Source organism: Salmo salar, chromosome ssa09 (genome assembly GCF_905237065.1).
Source record: "Salmo salar chromosome ssa09, Ssal_v3.1, whole genome shotgun sequence".
NCBI classification, from domain to species: Eukaryota; Metazoa; Chordata; class Actinopteri; order Salmoniformes; family Salmonidae; genus Salmo; species Salmo salar.
In genome coordinates this window covers 19,609,699-19,630,602 of record NC_059450.1, presented here as the reverse complement: position 1 = coordinate 19,630,602, position 20,904 = coordinate 19,609,699, and the positions used below count along the sequence as shown (strand labels likewise).

The 20,904-nt window shown below is 43.8% G+C and overlaps 1 protein-coding gene across 4 annotated transcripts in view; it reads right to left on the bottom strand.

Annotated features, from left to right (window-relative positions):
- LOC106610839 (ryanodine receptor 3) overlaps positions 1-7,612 on the bottom strand; it is a 162,623-nt gene extending 155,011 nt beyond the window's left edge. For 2 of the 4 annotated variants that reach the window (XM_045723462.1, XM_045723463.1), the window contains exon 1: positions 7,068-7,612. In XM_045723462.1, coding sequence (XP_045579418.1) covers positions 7,068-7,115 — 48 coding nt within the window. In that variant the 5' untranslated portion in view covers positions 7,116-7,612. The remainder of the gene's footprint in view (positions 1-7,067) is intronic. The other 2 variants (XM_045723465.1, XM_045723464.1) reach the window with 1 other exon arrangement.
- Between the last annotated feature and the right edge of the window lie 13,292 nt (positions 7,613-20,904).

The following is a 20,904-nucleotide window of genomic DNA, read 5'->3' as shown; positions in this document are numbered from 1 at the left end:
GATAACGCAATCTCTATCGCACTCCATACTGCTCTCTCCCACCTGGACAAAAGCAATACCTATGTAAGAATGCTGTTCATTGACTACAGCTCAGCGTTCAACATCATCGTTTACTCCAAGCTCATCACTAAGCTCAGGACCCTGAGACTGAACACCTTCTGAAACTGGATCCTGGATTTCCTAACAGGTGAGAGTAGGCAACAACATATCCACCATTGCTGACCATCAACACGGGTGCCAAACAGGGGTGTGTGCTTAGTTCCCTCCTGTACTCCCTGTTCACACACGGCTGTGTGGCCGCGCACAACTCCAACACCAGGAATTAACATGGTCTACACACACCCACACAGTTGTGAAAAGGGGCACAACAGGAGGCTGAAAAGACTTAGCATGGGCCCTCAGATCCTCAAAAAGTTATACAGCTGCACCATTGAGAGCATCTTGGCTGCATCACCGCTTGGTACGACAACTGCAAGGCACCCAACCGCAAGGCGCTACAGAGGGTGGTTAATTACGGCCCAGTACGTCACTGGGGCTGAGCTCCCTGCCATTCAGGACCTCTACACCAGGCGGTGTAAGAGGAAGACTCCAAAAATTGTCAAAGACTCCAGCCACCCAAGCCATAGACCGTTTTCTTTGCTACCGCACATCAAGCGGTACCAGTGCACCAGGTCAGGAGCCAACATGACCCTGAACAGCTTCTACCCCCAAGCCATGACACTGCTAATCAAGACTCCTAAATAGCTAATCAAATGGCTACCGGGACTACCTGCATTGACCCTTTTTTGCACTAACTCTCTTGTACTGACCATGCACACACACTGGACTCTACCCACACTAACACCCAAACACACACACACAGACACACACTATATATGCCCACACACAAAACACACACACACGCGCATACTGACGCCACACACACACACTACTGGTCAAAAGTTTTATAACACCTACTCATTCAAGGGTTTTACTTTATTTTAACTATTTTCTACATTATAGAATAATAGTGAAGACATCAAAACTATGAAATAACACATATGGAATCACGTAGCAACCAAGAAAGTGTTAAACAAATCAAAATATATTTTATATTTGAGATTCTTCAAAGAGCCACCCTTTGCCTTGATGACAGCTTTGCACACTCTTGACATTCTCTCAACCAACTTCCCATGGAATGCTTTTCCAACAGTCTTGAAGGAGTTCCCACATATGCTGAGCACTTGTTGGCTGCTTTTCCTTCACTCTGCGGTCCAACTCATCCCAAACCATCTCAATTTGGTTGAGGTCAGGGGATTGTGGAGGCCAGGTCATCTGATGCAGCACTCCATCACTCTCCTTCTTGCTCAAATAGCCCTTACACAGCCTGGAGGTGTGTTGAGTCATCGTCCTGTTGAAAAACAAATGATAGTGCGACTAAGCCCAATCCAGATGGGATGGCATATCACTGCATTATTCACTGTAGAAGCCATGCTAGTTAAGCGTGCCTTTAATTCTAAATAAATCACAGACAGTGTCACCAGCAAAGCACCTCCACACCATAACAGCTCCTCCTCCATGCTTTACGGTGAGAAATACATACGGAAATCATCCGTTCACCCACAACGCGTATCAAAAAGACACATCGGATGGAACCAAAAATCTCAAATTAGGACTCCAGACCAAAGGACACATTTCCACCGGTCTAATGTCCATTGCTCGTGTTGCTTGGCCCAAGCAAGTCTCTTCTTCTTATTGGTGTCTTTTAGTAGTGGTTTCTTTGCAGCAATTTGACCATGAAGGCCTGAGTCCTCTGAACAGTTGATGTTGAGATGTGTCTGTTACTTGAACTCTTTGAAGCATTTATTTGGGCTGCAATTTCTGAGGCTGGTGACTCTAATGAACTTATCCTCTGCAGCATAGGTAACTGTGGCAGTCCTCATGAGAGCCAGTTTCATCATAGCGCTTGATAGTTTTTACGACCTGCACTTCAAGTTCTTGATATTTTCCATATTGACTGATCTTCATGTCTTAAAGTAATGATGGACTGTCATTTCTCTTTGCTTATTTGTGCTGTTCTTGCCATAATATGGACTTGGTCTATCTTCTTCCCCCACACCTTGTCACAACAAAACGGATTGGCTCAAACGCATTAAGAAGGAAAGAAATTCCACAAATTAACTTTTAAAAAGGCACACCTGTTAATTGAAGTGCATTCCAGGTGACTAGCTCATGAAGATGGTTGAGAGAATGCCAAGAGTGTGCAAAGCTGTCATCAAGGCAAAGGGTGGCTATTTGAACAATCTCAAATATAAAATATTTTGATTTGTTTAACACTTTTTTGGTTACTACATGATTCCATATGTGTTATTTCATAATTGTGATGTTTTCACTATTATTCTACAATGTAGAAAATAGTAAAAATAAAGAAAAACCCTTAAATAAGTAGGTGTTCTAAAACTTTTGACCGGTCGTGTACGCTGCTGCTACTGTCTATTATCTATCCTGTTGCCTAGTCACTGTAACCCTACCTATATGTACATACTGTAGCTAACTCAATTACCTCATACCCCTGCACATCGAGTTGGTACTGGAACTCCTATATAGCCATGTTTTTTTTACTCATTGTTATTCATTATTCACTGAATTTGCTCCTCATGTCACTATTTCTATTTGTTTTATCTTTAACTCTGCATTGTTGGAAAAGGGCCGTAAGTAAGCATTTCACTGAGAGAAGCGCTCACTGGTCACTACAGCCATTAAAGAATACACCCACTAGCCAGACGTTAAACACCAGCGTCTGCTTGGTGTTGGTGCCAAGTCAAGCTTAACTGGAGTTGTTTTTGTGTTAGGAGGGGGTCAGTGATGGTTCATTATGCCTGTCTCTCTGAATGTGCTGACAGCTGGTTGGTACGGCAGGTCAGACAGTCCCTCCACATAAAACCTAACAGTCCAAACACTGCCATAGCACATTAGTCACAGTCACACGCTGCCCTTTTCACAGCTGCCACCACTCCCCCACTACCTGATAATGGAGCCAGAGACTTTGATTTTCACCCATTGGGGGGGATCTTCCAGAGGAGGGGGGTGTGGCCCCAGCCCATCTCTATTCCTTCGTGATCAGATGTGTGGATCAGGTCCCACGCAGCGTGGTGCATGTACAAATCAGAGGCCCCCTGTCAGAACCACACCACAATCAAACAGACAAACAAACTGAGGACGAGATGAGAGGAAGCCAACAGCTTGTTTCCCTCTGCAGACTGTTCCATCCCTCCATAGATCAACTCCCTGTTAGAGCCCATGGGTGTTAAAGGCCCAGTGCAGTCAAAAACTTGAACTCCTGTGTTTTATATATATTTCCACACTATGAGGTTGGAATAATACTTGTTTGGTGGGATGGAGTTTTGGCCTGCCTGGTGACATCACAGGCGGTAAATTAGTTAAATGACCAATAAGAAAGAAGTTCCAAATCTCTCTGCCAATAACAGCTAGTTTTCTGTTTCCCCCTCCCCACTTAGACCACTCCCAGCTAATTTCTTGCTTGAGATATGCATCTTTGCTAAAAAGATATTTGTTTCTTTTTGACCATTTTAATTCAAAACAATCACAGTAAGGTACTTAAACTGTTACCCAGAAATGATTTGATATTGAGACAAAATGAGACAAAAACGGCTGCATTGGACCTGGCACTTAAGTAACTGTGGCACACACACACACACACGTCACACGTACAGGCTACTGATACGGATTAAAAGCGACATACCGTACTATTGTTCCAGTTCATTTGCTAAATAATTCTTACATAACAGTCTGATCCATTATGCCATATAAACTGAGATTTTATTCATACGACTCTGTATCATCATCTTGCTTATGAGGCCACTATGCTGGTGCATCTCAGGACATCTACAAACAGAAAACAACCATACTACAGTAGAATGTTCTGCCTTATTATACTCTCCCCTATCCCCCTAGCACCCTTTAACATTTAACAAGAGATTGGAGAATGCTCACTGTGAGTCTTGAAGCTCACAATAAGAGCTGTTCCTCTTCCCGCAGCATCAAATTACCCATGGCTGAGAAATCCTCTCTCTGGAATGGCTTCAGATGAGCAGGCCGCCAGGGGCTAATTCCTCTGCTCTCTCAGGGGAAATTACTTTGTTTAGTTGTTACTAGAGAAAAGTCAGTTTGTGCACCGCTTTATTAAGTTCTTCTGCTACAGTAAAAGACACTATGCGGATGTACAGGGAAAACATGGCGCATTGTGGATGTACAGTGAAAACATGCTGCCTGTTTACTGCTAAATGGGAATATTCATCCAAGGGCAAGATCAGTCAGAGACTGTGTGTGTGTGTGTGTGTGTGTGTGTGTGTGTGTGTGTGTGTGTGTGTGTGTGTGTGTGTGTTCTTAAATGTGTTGGCAACAGTATAGAGAATAGAGTCAAAACCAGCTCAGCTGCACCTTGGCCTGATGAATCATTTCTGCACTCTGCTCTGCTGTGGCATGTCTGGTGCAGCCTGACTCTGCAGCAGCACCACACATACACACCACGCTGCCGACGCACATAGGCCCCATCCCCATTCCGTACAGTCAGCTGCTGCCCCTTGCGGAAGGATGCAACAAGCTGCTAAGTCTCTTAAAGAAGCAGTGCCTTCACAACTCAAAGCGTCACATTTTAACTTTGCCAAAGAGGACAACTGTGGTGGGACCAGCCAGGGCAAATTTGATAGGCTAAGAAAAATTATTTTAGCACAGATAGCAAAACCCCATGTTGCAAAACCCCAAGGGCCAACTCCAGAACTTCTGTCCATTGTTTTTACTGTATAGATCACAGGTGCAGACTGCTGTCTGGCATTTAGGTGCTAGCCCTCCAAGCAGTAATAGTGCTGAAATGTCAGCACTGTTTGGGGCGGTGTGCATAATGATGTAACAACCTCTGCATGTAGTGGTAACAAGGGACGGGGAACTGCGGCGCATTGGAAGCATCAGCTTTTTCAGGGACAAATTTTAAACCCACCCACTGTCATCTCTGGGAATACAGGAGGCTTCCAGAGCAATGCAAACATGGACTTACTAAGCCCACTGCTAATGTCCAAGTTAGTAGCCTCTCTTAACAGCAATATAGCAGGGTGCATCTTTCACTCAGCTTCTCTTTCCTCAATGTCCTCTTAGCTCTGTGTCACTTCACACAGTTAATGGTGCTCCATAACTGACACTTGTCTTCTGGGAATGTGTGGGGGTAGGCTACTATCTGTGCAGGAGAAGGATGAGATAGGAACTGAAATGCATTTTTAGGATTTCAGCCCTGAAGCAGCTGATGAGGTCAAAGATTTCGCACACGTTGTCATTGAGGAAGGACGTCCACACTTTTACACGTTAGCTGCACAGTAGTAGAATCCCTAAGCTCTTCTTGGGTTGTAAATAGACTCTCCACTTCTGCATTCATCTACTTTAATATGCCACTACATTGAACAGAATTTCCACTGGGTTTTTAAATATGCCTTTGAATGAGAAGAAAGAAATGTAAGTCTATGGTTTCATATTATAACAGCCAACCTTCCTCACCCTCCAATGGTATGGTGAATAATTAATATAAGTACAATTCTCCCACTTTAGGCAACTTGATAAAGGAAAACCAATGAAAAACCCCAGTGACTGCGATATGTGCAACCACCAAACACCTCAGTGTCCAGAAGTCTGGAAGGCCTCCAGCCCTCATATCCTTCACCTAGCTAAACTGTGGGATATTTTTAGCCCAGATATTTCTCAAATGTGTTTTCCTGTAGTTGTAGTGACACAAAGTCAGCATGGTCATTAACCGCATCACCAAGAAGAGCTTGCTTATGTGTTAAGAAGTGGGTTTTCGTTTTGGTTTCATATTAGCCTCAACTTTGTAGATAAAGCTATGTTTTCTAGCATAACTTGCTATGCCAAAAGATGAGCAGTAGCAAGTAGTGTAGACCATAAGGAGAGGAGCTCCTCTGAGCCATTCTACCTCAAGTTACAACCCCTACTTTCATTAGTGTAGGACCACATTATCTTACAGGAGGTTGGTGGCACCTTAATTGGGAAGGATGGGCTCATAGTAACGGCTGGAACGGAATCAATGGAATGGTATTGAACACATCAAACATGGTTTCCATGTGGTTGATACCATTCCATTCACTCCATTCCAGCCAATATTATGAGCCGTCCTCCCTTCAGCAGCCTCCTGTGCAATGTGTTGACGGGTTTATGTGCTGTAAGCCTGACAACATGGTTAAACAGAACTGAGGAAGCCCACTGCCAAAATCATTGTCATCCGATAATTAACATGCCTTGTTTTGAACGGAGAGCCCTGAGAGAGCACCCAGAACTAAGTGCTGTCAGTGACCACTGCAAATGCCTCATCTATCACAGTAAATTACCATAACAATATTAGGCCTACATTAGGCTATTGCTTTTCATTTTGCTTACTGCCTCTTCATCTGCCTGGGTACACACCATATTCAGAATTTGAGGTTAAGAATAATAACTAGACATGCAAAAGGTTAACTTTTTTTAAACTATAGTGTAGACAGCATTGCTACACCTGGAAAAGGGAAACGTACTAGTTAGCAATCATCAACAACAAAGCAGTAGTGTTGTGGGCTGAAAGTGAGGCAGGAGTCGTCTTATTATCTGGAAGGAGTAGAACAAGGTTAGGCATTCCGGCATTCCATTGCATTCATTGACAGCAAAACGTAGGCTACTGAGACAACCGGACAAATTAAAGCTAGAAATGAATCAAAGTGAGGGATGCGCCAAACAAAAAAGGTCCTCTCGTCGCCAGCCAGGTCTGCTTTACGAAGGAGCAGGTTATCGAGGGCTATCCAAAAAGCGCGGTCGTCAAAAAGCGCTCACGTTCAGGAGACAGTGTACTCTGAATTAGACCTATTGGCAACATTATATAAATATTTCATAATCAAGATGTATCCTATAACCACCTGGCTACATAAAGCATAATCTGCAGTAGGCTATTAAATAGGCATGCATGGGATACAACACTGGAAATGCACACAGGAGGCAGGTTGCCACACAAATTAGCGGACGGACATTGGGCTACTTACAGTTCTCAAGAACTGAATTTCATCTTCCCCTTCACCACCTTCAGCCATGGCTGTTGAGGAGCCTGCTCTGACTCGGGTAGCCTCCACTGTCGGCTCGCAGCACCGCGCTGCTACTCTTCTCTCTAATCGATATTAGCATACAGCTAATCCAACGCGATATATGAGGTTGGGAGCCCGAGCGAACTACTGCAGACTGTCACTCATGCCCGCTCGCTCACTGCCAATGCCAACGGTTCCCGAGGGAGCGTGTGAGCGTTGGTATAGGCTGGAACAAATGAGAGCGGGGCTGGAATGTGAAGCATAGTCTTGCAGTCAAAATACGGCAGTCGGGTCTTTATCTTCGACGTCACCAGTGTATCTTATTAATACAAACATTAAAGCGTGAGCTTTCAAAATTCCCTCGCCATACAATAGCGCGCAATAGTTGCTTTTCCTTTGGTGATGTATTCAGTGATAGTATTCTTAATTGTTTAGGTGCGTCGAATAGATATATCTAACAGTACATAGTCTATAGACATTTTGTCAATTAATAGGCCTAAAACGTTATCTAACGCGGTCTATATTCAGAACCACATTCCTGTAAAGCTTTAGAGAGGATCTCATGTTAAATACCGTTGAAGTAATATGGCTACAGGTCCATCTGCCTCACCTTAAACCCATTCTGGTGGGAAGCTGATATAGACCACCAAGTGCTTACACTCAGTATCCGGATAATATGTATGAAATGCTTGATAATGTATGTGATATCAACAGAGAAGTATATTTTCTGGGTGATTTAAATATTGACTGGCTCTCATCAACCTGCCCACTCAAGAAAAAACGTCAAACTGTAACCAGTGCCTGCAATCTGGTCCAGGTTGTCAGTCAAGCTACCAGGTTAGTTACAAACAGCACAGGAATGAAATCATCAACATGTATTGACCACATCTTTACTAATGCTGCAGAAATTTGCTTTAAAGTGGTATCCAAATCCATAGGATGTAGTGATCACAATATAGTAGCCATATCTAGGAAAACCAAAGTTCCGAAGGCTGGGCCTAATATAGTGTTTAAGAGGTCATAGAATAAGTTTTGTAGTGATTCATATATTGATGATGTAAATAATATTTGCTGGTCTGTGGTGTGTAATGAGGAGCAACCAGACGCTGCACATGACACATTTATGAAATTGCTTATTCCAGTTAGTAATAAGCATGCACCCATTTAGAAAATGACTGTAAAAACGGTTAAATCCCCTTGGATTGATGAGGAATTGAAAAATGGTATGGTTGAGAGGGATGAGGCAAAGGTATGGCAAAAGTCTAGCAGCCCAACTGATTGGCAAATGTACTGCAAATTAAGAAATGTTACTAAACTAAATAAAAAGAAACTATACTATGAAACAAATATAAATGATATAAAGAATGATAGTAAAAAGCTTTGGAGAACCTTAAATGACATTTTGGGGGAAAAAAGGCTAACTCGACTCCATCATTCATTGAATCAGATGGCTCATTCATCACACAACCCACTGATATTGCCAACTACTCTAATGACTTTTTCATTGGCAAGATAAGCAAATGACATATGACATGCCAGCAACAAACGCTGACAATACACATCCAAGTATATCTGACAAAATTATGAAATGACAAGAATTGTACTTTTGAATTCCGTAAAGTCAATGTGTGTCACGTTTGTTTGTAGAAACGGACCAAGGCGCAGCATGAGTAGCGTTCCACATAATTTATTACAAAGTGAAACTTTAGAAAAATTACAAAACAAATAAAGCATAAATGAACCGTGACTACAATGCAACTACACAAACAATATCCCATAACCCCCAAGTGAAAAACAAGCTACTTAAGTATGATCCCCAATTAGAGACAACGATTACCAGCTGCCTCTAATTGGGAATCATACAAACATAGAAAATAAAACCTAGAACCCCACATAGAAATAAATAAACTAGATCACCCCCCAGTCACACCCTGAACCACTTCACCATAGAGAAACAATAGCTCTCTATGGTCAGGGTGTGACAGTACCCCCCTCAAAAGTGCGGACTCTGGCCGCAAAACCTGAAACCAAAAGGGAGGGTTGGGGGGGGGGGTGTCTAGTGTCGGTGGCGGCTCTGGTGCAGGACGAAGAACCCTCTCATCCTGCGGATCTGCCGGCATCGGAGGCGGCTCTGGTGCGGGCTCAAGAACCCTCTCATCCCTCGGATCCAGCCATGGACCCAGGCTGGATACTGTGTCTGGACTGGATCTCGGTGCAGAGGAATACTCCCGCCATGGAGCGGGACTGGACGCTGTGCCTGGACTGGACACCAACGCAGAAGAAGACTCTGGCCTTGGAGCTGGACTGGCCGCCGTGCTTAGACTGGGCATCGGCGCAGAGGAAAGCTCCGGCCATGGAGCTGGAGGTTCCGGACCGTGGACCGTCTCCGGAGGCTCCGGGCCGTGGGCCGTCTCCGGAGGCTCCGGGCCGTGGGCCGTCTCTGGAGATTCTGAACTGGAAACTGTCGCCGGAAGATCTGGACTGGGTAGGCACACTGGAGGCCTGGTGCGTGGAGCCGGGACAGGTGGCCCCAGACTGGTGACACGCACCTCAGGGCAAGTGCGGGGAGCAGGCACAGGACGCACTGGGCTGTGGAGGTGCACTGGAGACCTGGTGCGTAAAACCGGTGCAGAATATACTGGACCGTGGAGGTGCACTGGAGGTCTGGAGCGTTGAGCTGGCACAACCCGTCCTGGCTGGATGCTCACTTTAGCCCGGCAAGTGTGGTGCGCTGGCACAGGATGCACTGGGCTGTGAAGGTGCACTGGCGACACAGTGCGTAGAGCTGGCGCAGGATATCCTGGACCGAGGAGACGTACTGGAGACCAGGAACGCCGAGCCAGCACAACCCGTCCTGGCTGGATGCTCACTTTCGCACGGCAAGTGCGAGGAGCTGGCACCGAGCGCACCGGGCTGTGAATGCGCACTGGAGACACAGTTCGTTTCACCAAATAACATGGTGCCTGAACGGTCACACGCTCCTTAAAGCGAGTGCGGGGAGTTGGCTCTGCTCTGAAACCTGGCTCCGCCAACCCCCGTGTGCCCCCCCCCAAAAAAAATGTATTGGGGTTTCTGTGGCCTTCCTTCCTTCCTCTGTCCCTCCTTCGCTGCTTCCGCCTGCTTCCATGGCAGGCTCTTATCTCCTGCCACTATTTCGTCCCAAGTCCAGGATATTCTCTCCCTAAGCTCCTCCACAGACCAGGATGCCATTATCTCCCGGGCACGCTGCTTGGTCCTTTGTAGATGGGATATTCTGTCACGTTCGTTTGTAGAAACGGACCAAGGCGCAGCGTGAGTAGCGTTCCACATAATTTATTACAAAGTGAAACTTTAGAAAAAAATACAAAACAAATAAAGCATAAACGAACCGTGACTACAATGCAACTACACATAAACAATATCCCATAACCCCCAAGTGAAAAACAAGCTACTTAAGTATGATCCCCAATTAGAGACAACGATTACCAGCTGCCTCTAATTGGGAATCATACAAACATAGAAAATAAAACCTAGAACCCCACATAGAAATAAATAAACTAGATCACCCCCCAGTCACGCCCTGAACCACTTCACCATAGAGAAACAATGGCTCTCTATGGTCAGGGCGTGACAGTGTGGAAGAGGTGAAAAAATCATTGTTGTCTATGAACAATGACAAGCCATTGTGGTCTGACAATCTGGATGGAAAATTACTGAGGATAATAGCGGACGATATTGCCACTCCTATTTGCCACATTGTAACGCCCTGGCCATAGAGAGGGGTTTTTTGTTCTTTATTTTGGTTAGGCCAGGGTGTTACATTGGGTGGGCGTTCTATGTTCCTTTTTCTATGTTTTTGTATTTCTTTGTTTTGGGCCGAGTAGGGTTCCTAATCAGAGGCAGCTGTCTATCGTTGTCTCTGATTAGGAATCATACTTAGGCAGCCTGTTTTCCTTTGGGGTTTGTGGGTAGTTGTTATTGTTGTGTGGTTTGCACCGACAGAACTGTTGGCTTTCGTTTTCCCTGTTTGTTTTTTGAAGTGTATCATTAAAAATCATTATGACCACTTACCACGCTGCATCTTGGTCCCCTCTTCCAGACGATCGTTACACACATCTTCAATTTAAGCCTACTAGAAAGTGTGTGCCCTCAGGCCTGGAGGGAAGCTAAAGTCATTCCGCTACCCAAGAATAGTAAATCCCCCTTTACTGTCTCAAATAGCCAACCAATCAGCCTGTTTCCAACCCTTAGTAAACTTCTGGAAAAAATGGTGTTTGACCAGATACAATGCTATTTCACAGTAAACAAATTGACAACAGACTTATAGGGAAGGACACTCAACAAGCACAGCACTTACACAAATGACTGATGATTGGCTAAGAGAAATTGAAGATACAATGATTGGGGGCTGTCTTGTTAGACTTCAGTGCAGCTTTTAACATTATAGATCATAGTCTGCTGCTAGAAAAACACCCCCTGCTATAATGTGGATAAATAGTTACTTGTCTAACAGAACACAGAGGGTGTTCTTTAATGGAAGCTTCTCAAACATAAGGATCAGGTATTCACCAGGGTAGCCGTTTAGGCCCCTTGCTTTTTTCAATCTTTACTAACAACATGCCACTGGCTTTGAGTAAGCGCACTGTGTCTATCTCTGCGGATGACTCAACATTATACACGTCAGCTACTACACGTCAGCTACTACAGCAACTGAAATGACTGCAACACTTAACAAAGAGCTGCAGTTATCTTTGGAATGGGTAGCAAGGAATAAGTTAGTCCTAAATATTTCCAAAACTGAAAGCATTGTATTTGGGACAAATCATTCACTAAACCCTAAACCTCAACTACATCTCATAATGAATAATGTGGAAATTGAGCAAGTTGAGGTGACTAAACTGCTTGGAGTAACCCTGGATTGTAAACTGTCACGGTCAAAACATATTGATACAAGAGTAGCTAAGACAGGGATCAGTCTGTCCATAATAAAGCTCTACCTTCTTAACAACACTATCAACAAGGCAAGTCCTACAGGCCCTATTTTTGTTGCACCTAGACTACTGTTCAGTAGTGTGGTCAGGTGCCACAAAGAGGGACTTAGGAAAATTGCAGTTGGCTCAGAACAGGGCAGCACGGCTGGCCCTTAAAAGTACACGGAGAGCTAACATTAATGAAATGCATGTCAATCTCTCATTGCTCAAAGTGGAAGAGAGATTGACTTCGTCACTACTTGTTTTTGTAAGAGGTTGTTTGAGGTTGACAAGCTGAATGTACCGAGCTGTCTGTTTAAAATACTTGCACAAAGCTCGGACACCCATGCATACCCCACAAGACATGCCACCAGAGGTCTCTTCACAGTCCCCAAGTACAGAACAGACTATGGGAGGCGCACAGTACTACATAGAGCCATGACTACATGGAACTTTATTCCACATCAGGTAACTGATGCAAGCAGTAGAATCAGATTTCTTTTTAAAACAGGCAAAAAGACACCTTATGGAACAATGGGGACTGTGAAGAGACACACACAAAGGTACAGACACATGCATACGCATACATTGTGATATTGTTGTATGGTGGTATTGAACATTTTATATTGTAGTTATGTAATGGTGTAATAATGTTATATGATGTCCTGTTTTATATTTTGTTTTATATGTAAGTGCTTTAATATGTTTGGACCCCAGGAAGAGCAGCTGCTGCCTTGGCAGGAAATAATGGGGATCCTGAATAAATACAAAATACAAATACAAACGTAGCATCGAAAATGCATAGACTACTTGCACAGCACCTGCCTCCATAAATCAGCACCATGGACAGTACCTAGAATAACAGAACGGTATAGAGTATGGCTTCATTATTGCACTATAAGCGGCCAGTGAGTGTTTAACGTTCAATGTAGCCAACAAATCGACTTATGTAGCTTAAGTAAATAAATCATTAATTGTATAGTGGGGTTAAATGTGTAAATATGACCTAATACATACTCAGCCCAGCAGCCTTTTAAAGCCCCTTGTTTTGACTACATCGATGAAAACGGCTAATGGAAACAGCACTGATGAAATTATATTGCAACACTGGCGAGGAAATCAATGCATAACCTCAACTTCAACTTTTCATTAGGATTACTTCGATCATTTTCATAGCTTTAGTCAGATCCAGAGCAGCCTAAAACGAGGTCAAGTTCTGTAACAGTAACTTGTAAATTCTTATTTTTTTCTCTCAGACACAGTGTAATAAAACAATGTTACAGAACATATGTACTAAGATGTTTGTAAAGTCAATATTTGATGTCTTACTGACAGAATATGCCTAGTTCTTCCTCACCCCTCCAACCTCCATCTCTTTCACAAAAACCAATAGGCTACATATACCTATATTTAATAATTAGGCAAGTATTTTGCTTGACATGGGCTATAATTGTCTATTCTCAAACAGTGGCCAGGTATTGTGCCAAGTCTTGATTGGAGATAATGTTCTATATGGTCCAATGCTGCCACCTTGTGATATTGCTTTCAAATTGGAATGACAGACCTTATCCTAAACCAGCGCTTCTAAATCCTGGTCCTGGGGACCCCAAGGGCTGCACATTTTTGTTTTTGCCCTAGCACTACACACACCTTATCCCACTAATCAACTCATCATCAAACCTTTAATTAGTGGAACCAGGTGTGTCAAACTTGTTATTTCCTTTCCATTTGTGTCCAATTAAGACCTACACAACCAGGTGAGAGGAGTTCCTAACTAATCTGTGACCTTAAAGCGACAATCAGCGTTGAAACAATAACAAAGTACCTTCCCACCACGGTTTCAGAAAAAGTGGGGGAATGCAGCTGGAGAAATGTAACCACTCTTCAATTCAAAGACAGAGCTACGGATTCAAGGACTGACCATCCATGATATCAAAATTATAGTTTTAACCATGTTTTTAGGCTATACATTTACTTTGTTTACAAACAATGGAGTTAAACAAGCTTATAGTTTGGGTTCTGGTGGGGTACGACAGTTGAACTAAACTAAGCTCATGAGCCTAAATTATTCAATCAATGGGTAAATTTTCATTTACTGTAGGCTATAAGTAAAACAATGGATGTAGAAACCTCTGATCGCTCCTTTAATTAATCAAGTATAAGGCAGATACTGCCCTCTATGGAATGAGTTTGACACCTGTGGCTTAGTGGAATCCTTGAGACGACCAACTGACAACACCCTATTGAAGTTTCAATTCAAAGAGTTAAGGTAAGGTTAGGGCAGTGGTGGAGAAAATACCCAATTATCATACTTGAGTAAAAGTAAAGATACGTTAATAGAAAATGACTCAAGTAAAAGTCACCCAGTAAAATACTAGTATCAAAAGTAAAATTATAAATAATTTAACTGCTTATATTAAGCAAACCAGAAGCCACAATTGTATTTAAAAAAATGTATTTAGATAGCCAGGGGCGCACTACAACACTTCCACATAATTTACAAACGAAGCATTTGTGTTTAGTGAGTCTATGCACAGACCCGCGTTTTGAAAAGTCGGTTTAATAATAGGCCTACCTTCCTGTGGATATTTTGTCTCAAATGTCAATGGTGGAAGGACTAATCCAATGCACAACCGGTAGAGTAAATGATATTCTGACTTGTAGTAGGGACTGTTCCGTCTTCTGGAATCTAGAAACAAGTGTCAATTCAGGAACTCCAAGCTCAAAAGCATATAGGTTAATTTGGCGCCAAACTCAGATTGCCAATGTTTGTTCTAGCCCAACCGGTCGCCGGATAGCACTATTTATTTTAGATAGTTTGTCATCTGCATCCAATTTTAATGTTCCCAGCCGGCTATACAGGATCCTGTCCCTCAGCGATAGGCTCATACGTAAAACATCCTTCATTCAGGCTGCAGAGGCATCAGTTTCCTCCTTAACTCGATTTAATGGCCCTCTGATCTAAACAAAAGAAACGGGAAAATATGCGTAGTTTTAATAAAACACCAATTTCCAACAACATTTTTGTATTTTGGACAACTTCCTGATGTTGCACACTGCCTTCAGCCAATCAGGTTGCAGCAGTCTGTTGTTTACGCCTGGCTGAACGTGGTGCGCAACAATTTTGACAGATGGGAACATAGTGCTCTGCATGTAAAAAAATTAACAGACATTTACCGCTATTCTTCAGCCCCAATACCAATATGCCTATGCCCACTTACTTGATTTGAATGGGCAATAGACGTTCATCCAGACCCATTACCAGTATGAGCCTTGTGTATCCCTACACCACAATACTAAAAAAAAACAGGTAAATCCATGGGCATACTCATAAAACAGGTCTACCTTAATACCCAAGCCTCAACATTCCTACGAACCAGGTCTACACTTGTACTTCAGCCCCAATATTCTTACAGACCAGGTGTACACATGCACGTCTAACTCACTAATGACGTCAGCCCCAATTGTCACAACAGTAGGTGTACCTCTGAATTTCAGCCCCAATATTCATACAAACCAGGTCTGTACTTCAGTTCCAATTTACATACCTACAAAGTCTGCACCTGTGCTTGAACCCAATTAGCCAACTAAGGCTATATGTGCCGAAGCCTAAAAACCCATAATCGGTAAACAAGGTCTGCACCTCAGCACCAGTACTCCTACACCTTTGATTGAGTCCCAATATTATTATAAACCAGATCTACACCTGCATATCTCAGCCCAAATATCCATACAAACCAGGTTTACACCTTTGGCTATGTCCCAATACTCTAATAAACCAGGCCTACCCTTGTGACTACTCAGCACAACTCACACAAACCAGGTCTACAATGTGCAAGAGACGCTGAACAATCCTATTGACATTAAATATGTGTTAAGTTATTACACTAATTTGGTGTATGGGACTATAATTCCCCCTGAAATAACAAAATATGACGGTTTACAGTCAATCACTGATTTAAACATATGTAAAGGCTAATGGATAATGGTAAAATCATCTGTAAGATCATCTTGATCAAGTACACTGAGTGTACAAAACATTAGGAACTCCTGCTCTTTCCATGACATAGACTGACCAGGTGAATCCAGGTGAAAGCTTATTAACCTTATTAATGTCACTTGTTAAATCCACTTCAATCAGTGTAGGTGAAGGGGAGGAGGCAGGTTAAAGAAGGATTTTTAAGCCGAGACAATTGAGACATGGATTGTGTATGTGTGTCATTCAGAGGGTAAGTGGGCAGGTCAAAAAAATAGTTAAGGGCCTTTGAACGGGGTATGGTAGTAGGTGCCAGGCGCACCGGTTTGAGTGTGTCCAGAACTGCAACGCTGCTGGGTTTTTCATGCTCAACAGTTTCCTGTGTGTATCAAGAATGGTCCACCACCCAAAGGACATCCAGCCAATGTGACACAACTGTGGGAAGCATTGGAGTCAACATGGGCCAGCATCCCTGTCGAATGCTTTCGACACCTTGTAGAGTCCATGCCCTGACGAATTGAGGCTGTTCTGAGGGTAAAAGGGGTTGAAACTCAATATTAGGAAGGTGTTCTTAATGTTTTGTACACTCAGTGTATATCCATAACGCAACCATAACGCAATGACTAAATATATACAGTATACATTAGAGACACTATTTTCCCATTGATCACAAATGTGACCACTAAGATATTTGTATATACCACGAGTATCATGGATTCAATGTATTGAAATTGAAGGCACATATGCAAACTAGACCCCTTTAAACATATTTACCAAGTAAATATTTTAAAATTTCAACAAAGTATTTGTTTTTTTAAGCTGTTGAACACAGTCTTCTAGTGCCAAATTCATCTGTAAAAGTACACCTCAGAGATTTATGCTTGTGGGCTTGACCATTTTGAGACATCGAATGAAACTTCTCTGAGTCATACAAGACTCCTTAACAATGCATCATATGGCTTTATTTGTTAAGTACAACTTTAACTTCTCTAGAGCCTGTAAACTACCATTGTTTTTTTCTCCATTTCTGTGAACTATTTTTTTTAGGCGGTGGGCCATTAAATCGAGTTAATTAAGAAAGTAACAGATGCCTTTGCAGCCTGAACAAAGGATGTTTTATGTATTCGCCGGGGGCAGAAGAGTGTATCTGGGCACATTTTAAGTTGGATTCAAATGACAAAATGGAAAAGGAATAATAGTGCCATCTGGTGGCCAATTTCAAACACTTGTCCTCTTACTGCTATATACAAAAGTATGTGGACACCCCTTCAAATTTGTGAATTCGGCTATTTCACCGAGCACACAGCCATGCAGTCTGCATAGACAAACATTGGCAGTAGAATGGCCTTACTGAAGAGCTCAGTGACTTTCAACGTGGCACCGTCCTAGTATGCCACCTTTCCAACAATCAGTTCATCAAATTTCTGCCCTGCTAGAGATGCCCTGGTCAACTGTAAATGCTGTTATTGTGAAGTAAAAATATCTAGGAGCATCAACGGCTCAGCCACAAAGTGATGGGTCACACAAGCTCACAGAACTGGCCCGCCGAGTGCTGAAGCGTGTAGTTTGAGTTCCAAACTGCCTCTGGAAGCAACGTCAGCACAACAACTGTTCATCGGGAGCTTCATGAAATGGGTTTCCATGGCCAAGCAGCCGCACACAAGCCTAAGATCACCATGCGCAATGCCAAGCGTTGGCTGGAGTGGTGTAAAGTTCGCCGCCATTGGACTCTGGAGCAGTGGAAACGCGTTATCTCGAGTGATGAATCACGCTTCACCATCTGGCAGTCCGACGGATGAATCTGTGTTTGAAGGATGCCAGGAGAACGCTACCTGCCCAAATGCATAGTGCCAACTGTAAAGTTTGGTGGAGGAGGAATAATGGTCTGGGGCAGTTTTTCATGGTTCAGGCTTAGTTCCAGTGAAGGGAAATCTTAACGCTACAGCATACAATGACATTCTAGACGATTCTGTGCTTCTAACTTTGTGGCAACTGTTTGGGGATGGCCCTTTCCTGTTCCAGCATGACAATGCCCCCATGCACAAAGCGAGGTCCATACAGAAATGGTTTGTCAAGATCGGTGTGGAAGAGTGCCTGCACAGAGCCCTGACCTCATCAACCCCATCAAACACCTTTGGAATGAATTGGAACGCTGACTGCGAGCCAGGCCTAATCACCCAATATCAGTGCACTAATCCTCTTGTGGCTGAATGGAAGTCCCCGCAGCAATGTTCCAACATCTAGTGGACAGCCTTCCCAAAAGAGTGGAGGCTGTTATAGCTGCAAAGGGGGACCAACTCCACATTAATGCCCATGATTTTGTAATAAGATGTTCGACAAGCAGGTGTCCATACTTTTTGTCATGTAGTGTATGTCACACAGTTGTTATACAAAATATAATACGCAAGTAGAACTCTTTAACAATGTTAAATTTAAGTTACACATTAACGTCGACCTGTAGGCTACACACCACTGAGTAGCCTACAGGAAAGGGCAAGCCGGGCATGTCCACTACTTACCCAGCAGATGTGCGCGCTCATTAGCCCTAATTATAATGTACAGTCTATGTTGAGTTGTGTAAAATATTTTTATTCATTGAAGGTATGTGATATTATGTCCTGTATTGATTAAATGTATTTGTCAAGCCTACTCCTCTCGCTCGACCTCGCCCATCTACTAACCACCGGTCCTGGCAACCCACATTACGCACACCTGGCAACCATCATTACGCACACCTGGATTTCATCATTACCTTGATTACTTCTCCTTTATTTAGCCCTCAGTAGCCTCAGTCTTCAGACAGTAATGGTTTTGTTTGCGTTCAGTATGCGGCGCCTGTTTTGTTTATTGGCTTAGGCTCATTATTAAACTGACCTGCTTCCTGACTCCTAGTCTATACTTTACAGAATACTGCCTCTGAAATAATTGAAGCAGCTTCTGGATGGTCGAGGAACAGGGTCATCTATTCCACCAAGACCAGCTGGCTCTACTGGGTACGATCATGAAGGATGTTCTCCACCAGCGAGGTTCTCCATACCTCTGACGGAGGACCTTCTACCACGGGTCATCACAGTGAGCCAGTCCCCCAGCCTACCCACCCGTCTGTCCGCCCAGGTCAGGGATTTCCCTGCTGAGAGGACGGGCGTTGGAGTGGGCTACGGCCGTCTAGGAGAGAGGAGTCTAGGAGCTAGGTTCCTATAAGAGGTTTATGGCTCTGTTTCAGGCTTTCTTCGACCGTTCTCCAGATGGCAAAGAGGGAGGTGAGTGACTTTTCCAACACCAGCGGGTGCCCAGACCGCTAAGGAATGAGCCCTCCCCTTTCTGACTGTGGCAGCCTCCAGCTGGAATGAGCCAGTGTTCCGCAATCTATTCCACAGTGGACTGCGCAAGGAGGTCCAGACAGAGTTTGCATGTCAGGATGACAACATATCCTTGGACGCTCTCATCGCAATGGCCAGCCGTCTAGATAATCTTTGGGAGTGCCTGTGTCCACCTTGCCACTTGCCTCCCTCCTTTGGCTGTCCTGAGGCAGAGCCTGAAGCCATGGAGGTAGGGGCCACACACCTCTCCGCTGCAGAGCGGTGTTGTCGGAGACAGCTGGGGCCCTGTCCATATTGCGGCCAGGAGGGGCACCAGCTTCAGTGGTGTGTGTGTGTCCCAACCCTGGGTCCACTAGAGACCTTCTGTCTCCCAGGGTAGGTGTGAGTATTCATTATCATTGTTTTCTGTTAAACCCTTTCTGGTTTCCATTTCGCTGGCTGTCCCTCAAGTGTTGTCTCTACAGCTCTAGTGGACCGGTGCTGCTGGGAACTTCATTGACCAGGCCCTCGCTTCCTCCCTGAACTTAACTTCATACCTGCTCTCCTCTCCTTTTCCTGTCCAAGCCCTGGATACGCAACCATTGGGATCTGACACAATTGCACACATCACAGCACCACTCTCCCTCACCGTGGGACCCATGCACCAGGAAAGCCTCCCCTTCCTCACCACCGCACCTGTACATAGTCATCCTCGGCCTCCTGTGGCTCCAACTTCATAACCCCACCCTCTCCTGGTCGAGGATGAGAATTGCCGCCTGGGGAACAGGATGCCGGAGGACCCGCTTTCCCACACCCTGTGGTTTCACGTTGGTGGAGGAACCCGCTCCTGCTACCTGCCCTCCAGAGCGCATCTACATCCTCACAGGGGTGAGAGATTGGCTGTTGACCTGGACACACACATCCCTCACCACTGGACACCCAGGGATCACCCGCACCATCAATCCCTCTCCAATAAATACTTCTATAAATAGACAAGAGCCTGCAACCATGGAGAGGTAAATACTTGTCTATTTATGGAAAAATTACACTGATTAACTCCTTAGTCATATCCGTTTATTCATGGCGCTGCCTACTCCTGATATGGCTTTTCAAATCATGAGCAACAAATATTAAGCTTTATCTGGGACGCTAAACCAGACAAAATAAAGCGTGCCTATCTACATAATGTATATGAATTGGGTGGGTTGAGATTATTAAATATAGCACTAAACATCTCACTAAAAGCTTCACTTATTCAAAAGTTTTACTTGAACCCTAAATGGTTCTCCTGTAGATCATTAAGAAAAGCTCATCCATTGTTTAAAAATTGCCTTTGTGCAGTTTGCCATTTCTCTTTTTCGATGAATTGAAAACGATACTTTTTAGAAGTGTCTCCCTTTGCAGAGCTGGCTACAATTTCATCCCCCTGAAAAGAGAACAAATATTACAACATATATTATGGCTGAACTTAAATGTGCTGGTTAATAAAATGCCTGTGTTTTATGGGAAAGATTGAAAAGGGTATTTTGTTTTTAAATTATATGGAATGGTAGTTATCAGACTTGGTCTGGTCT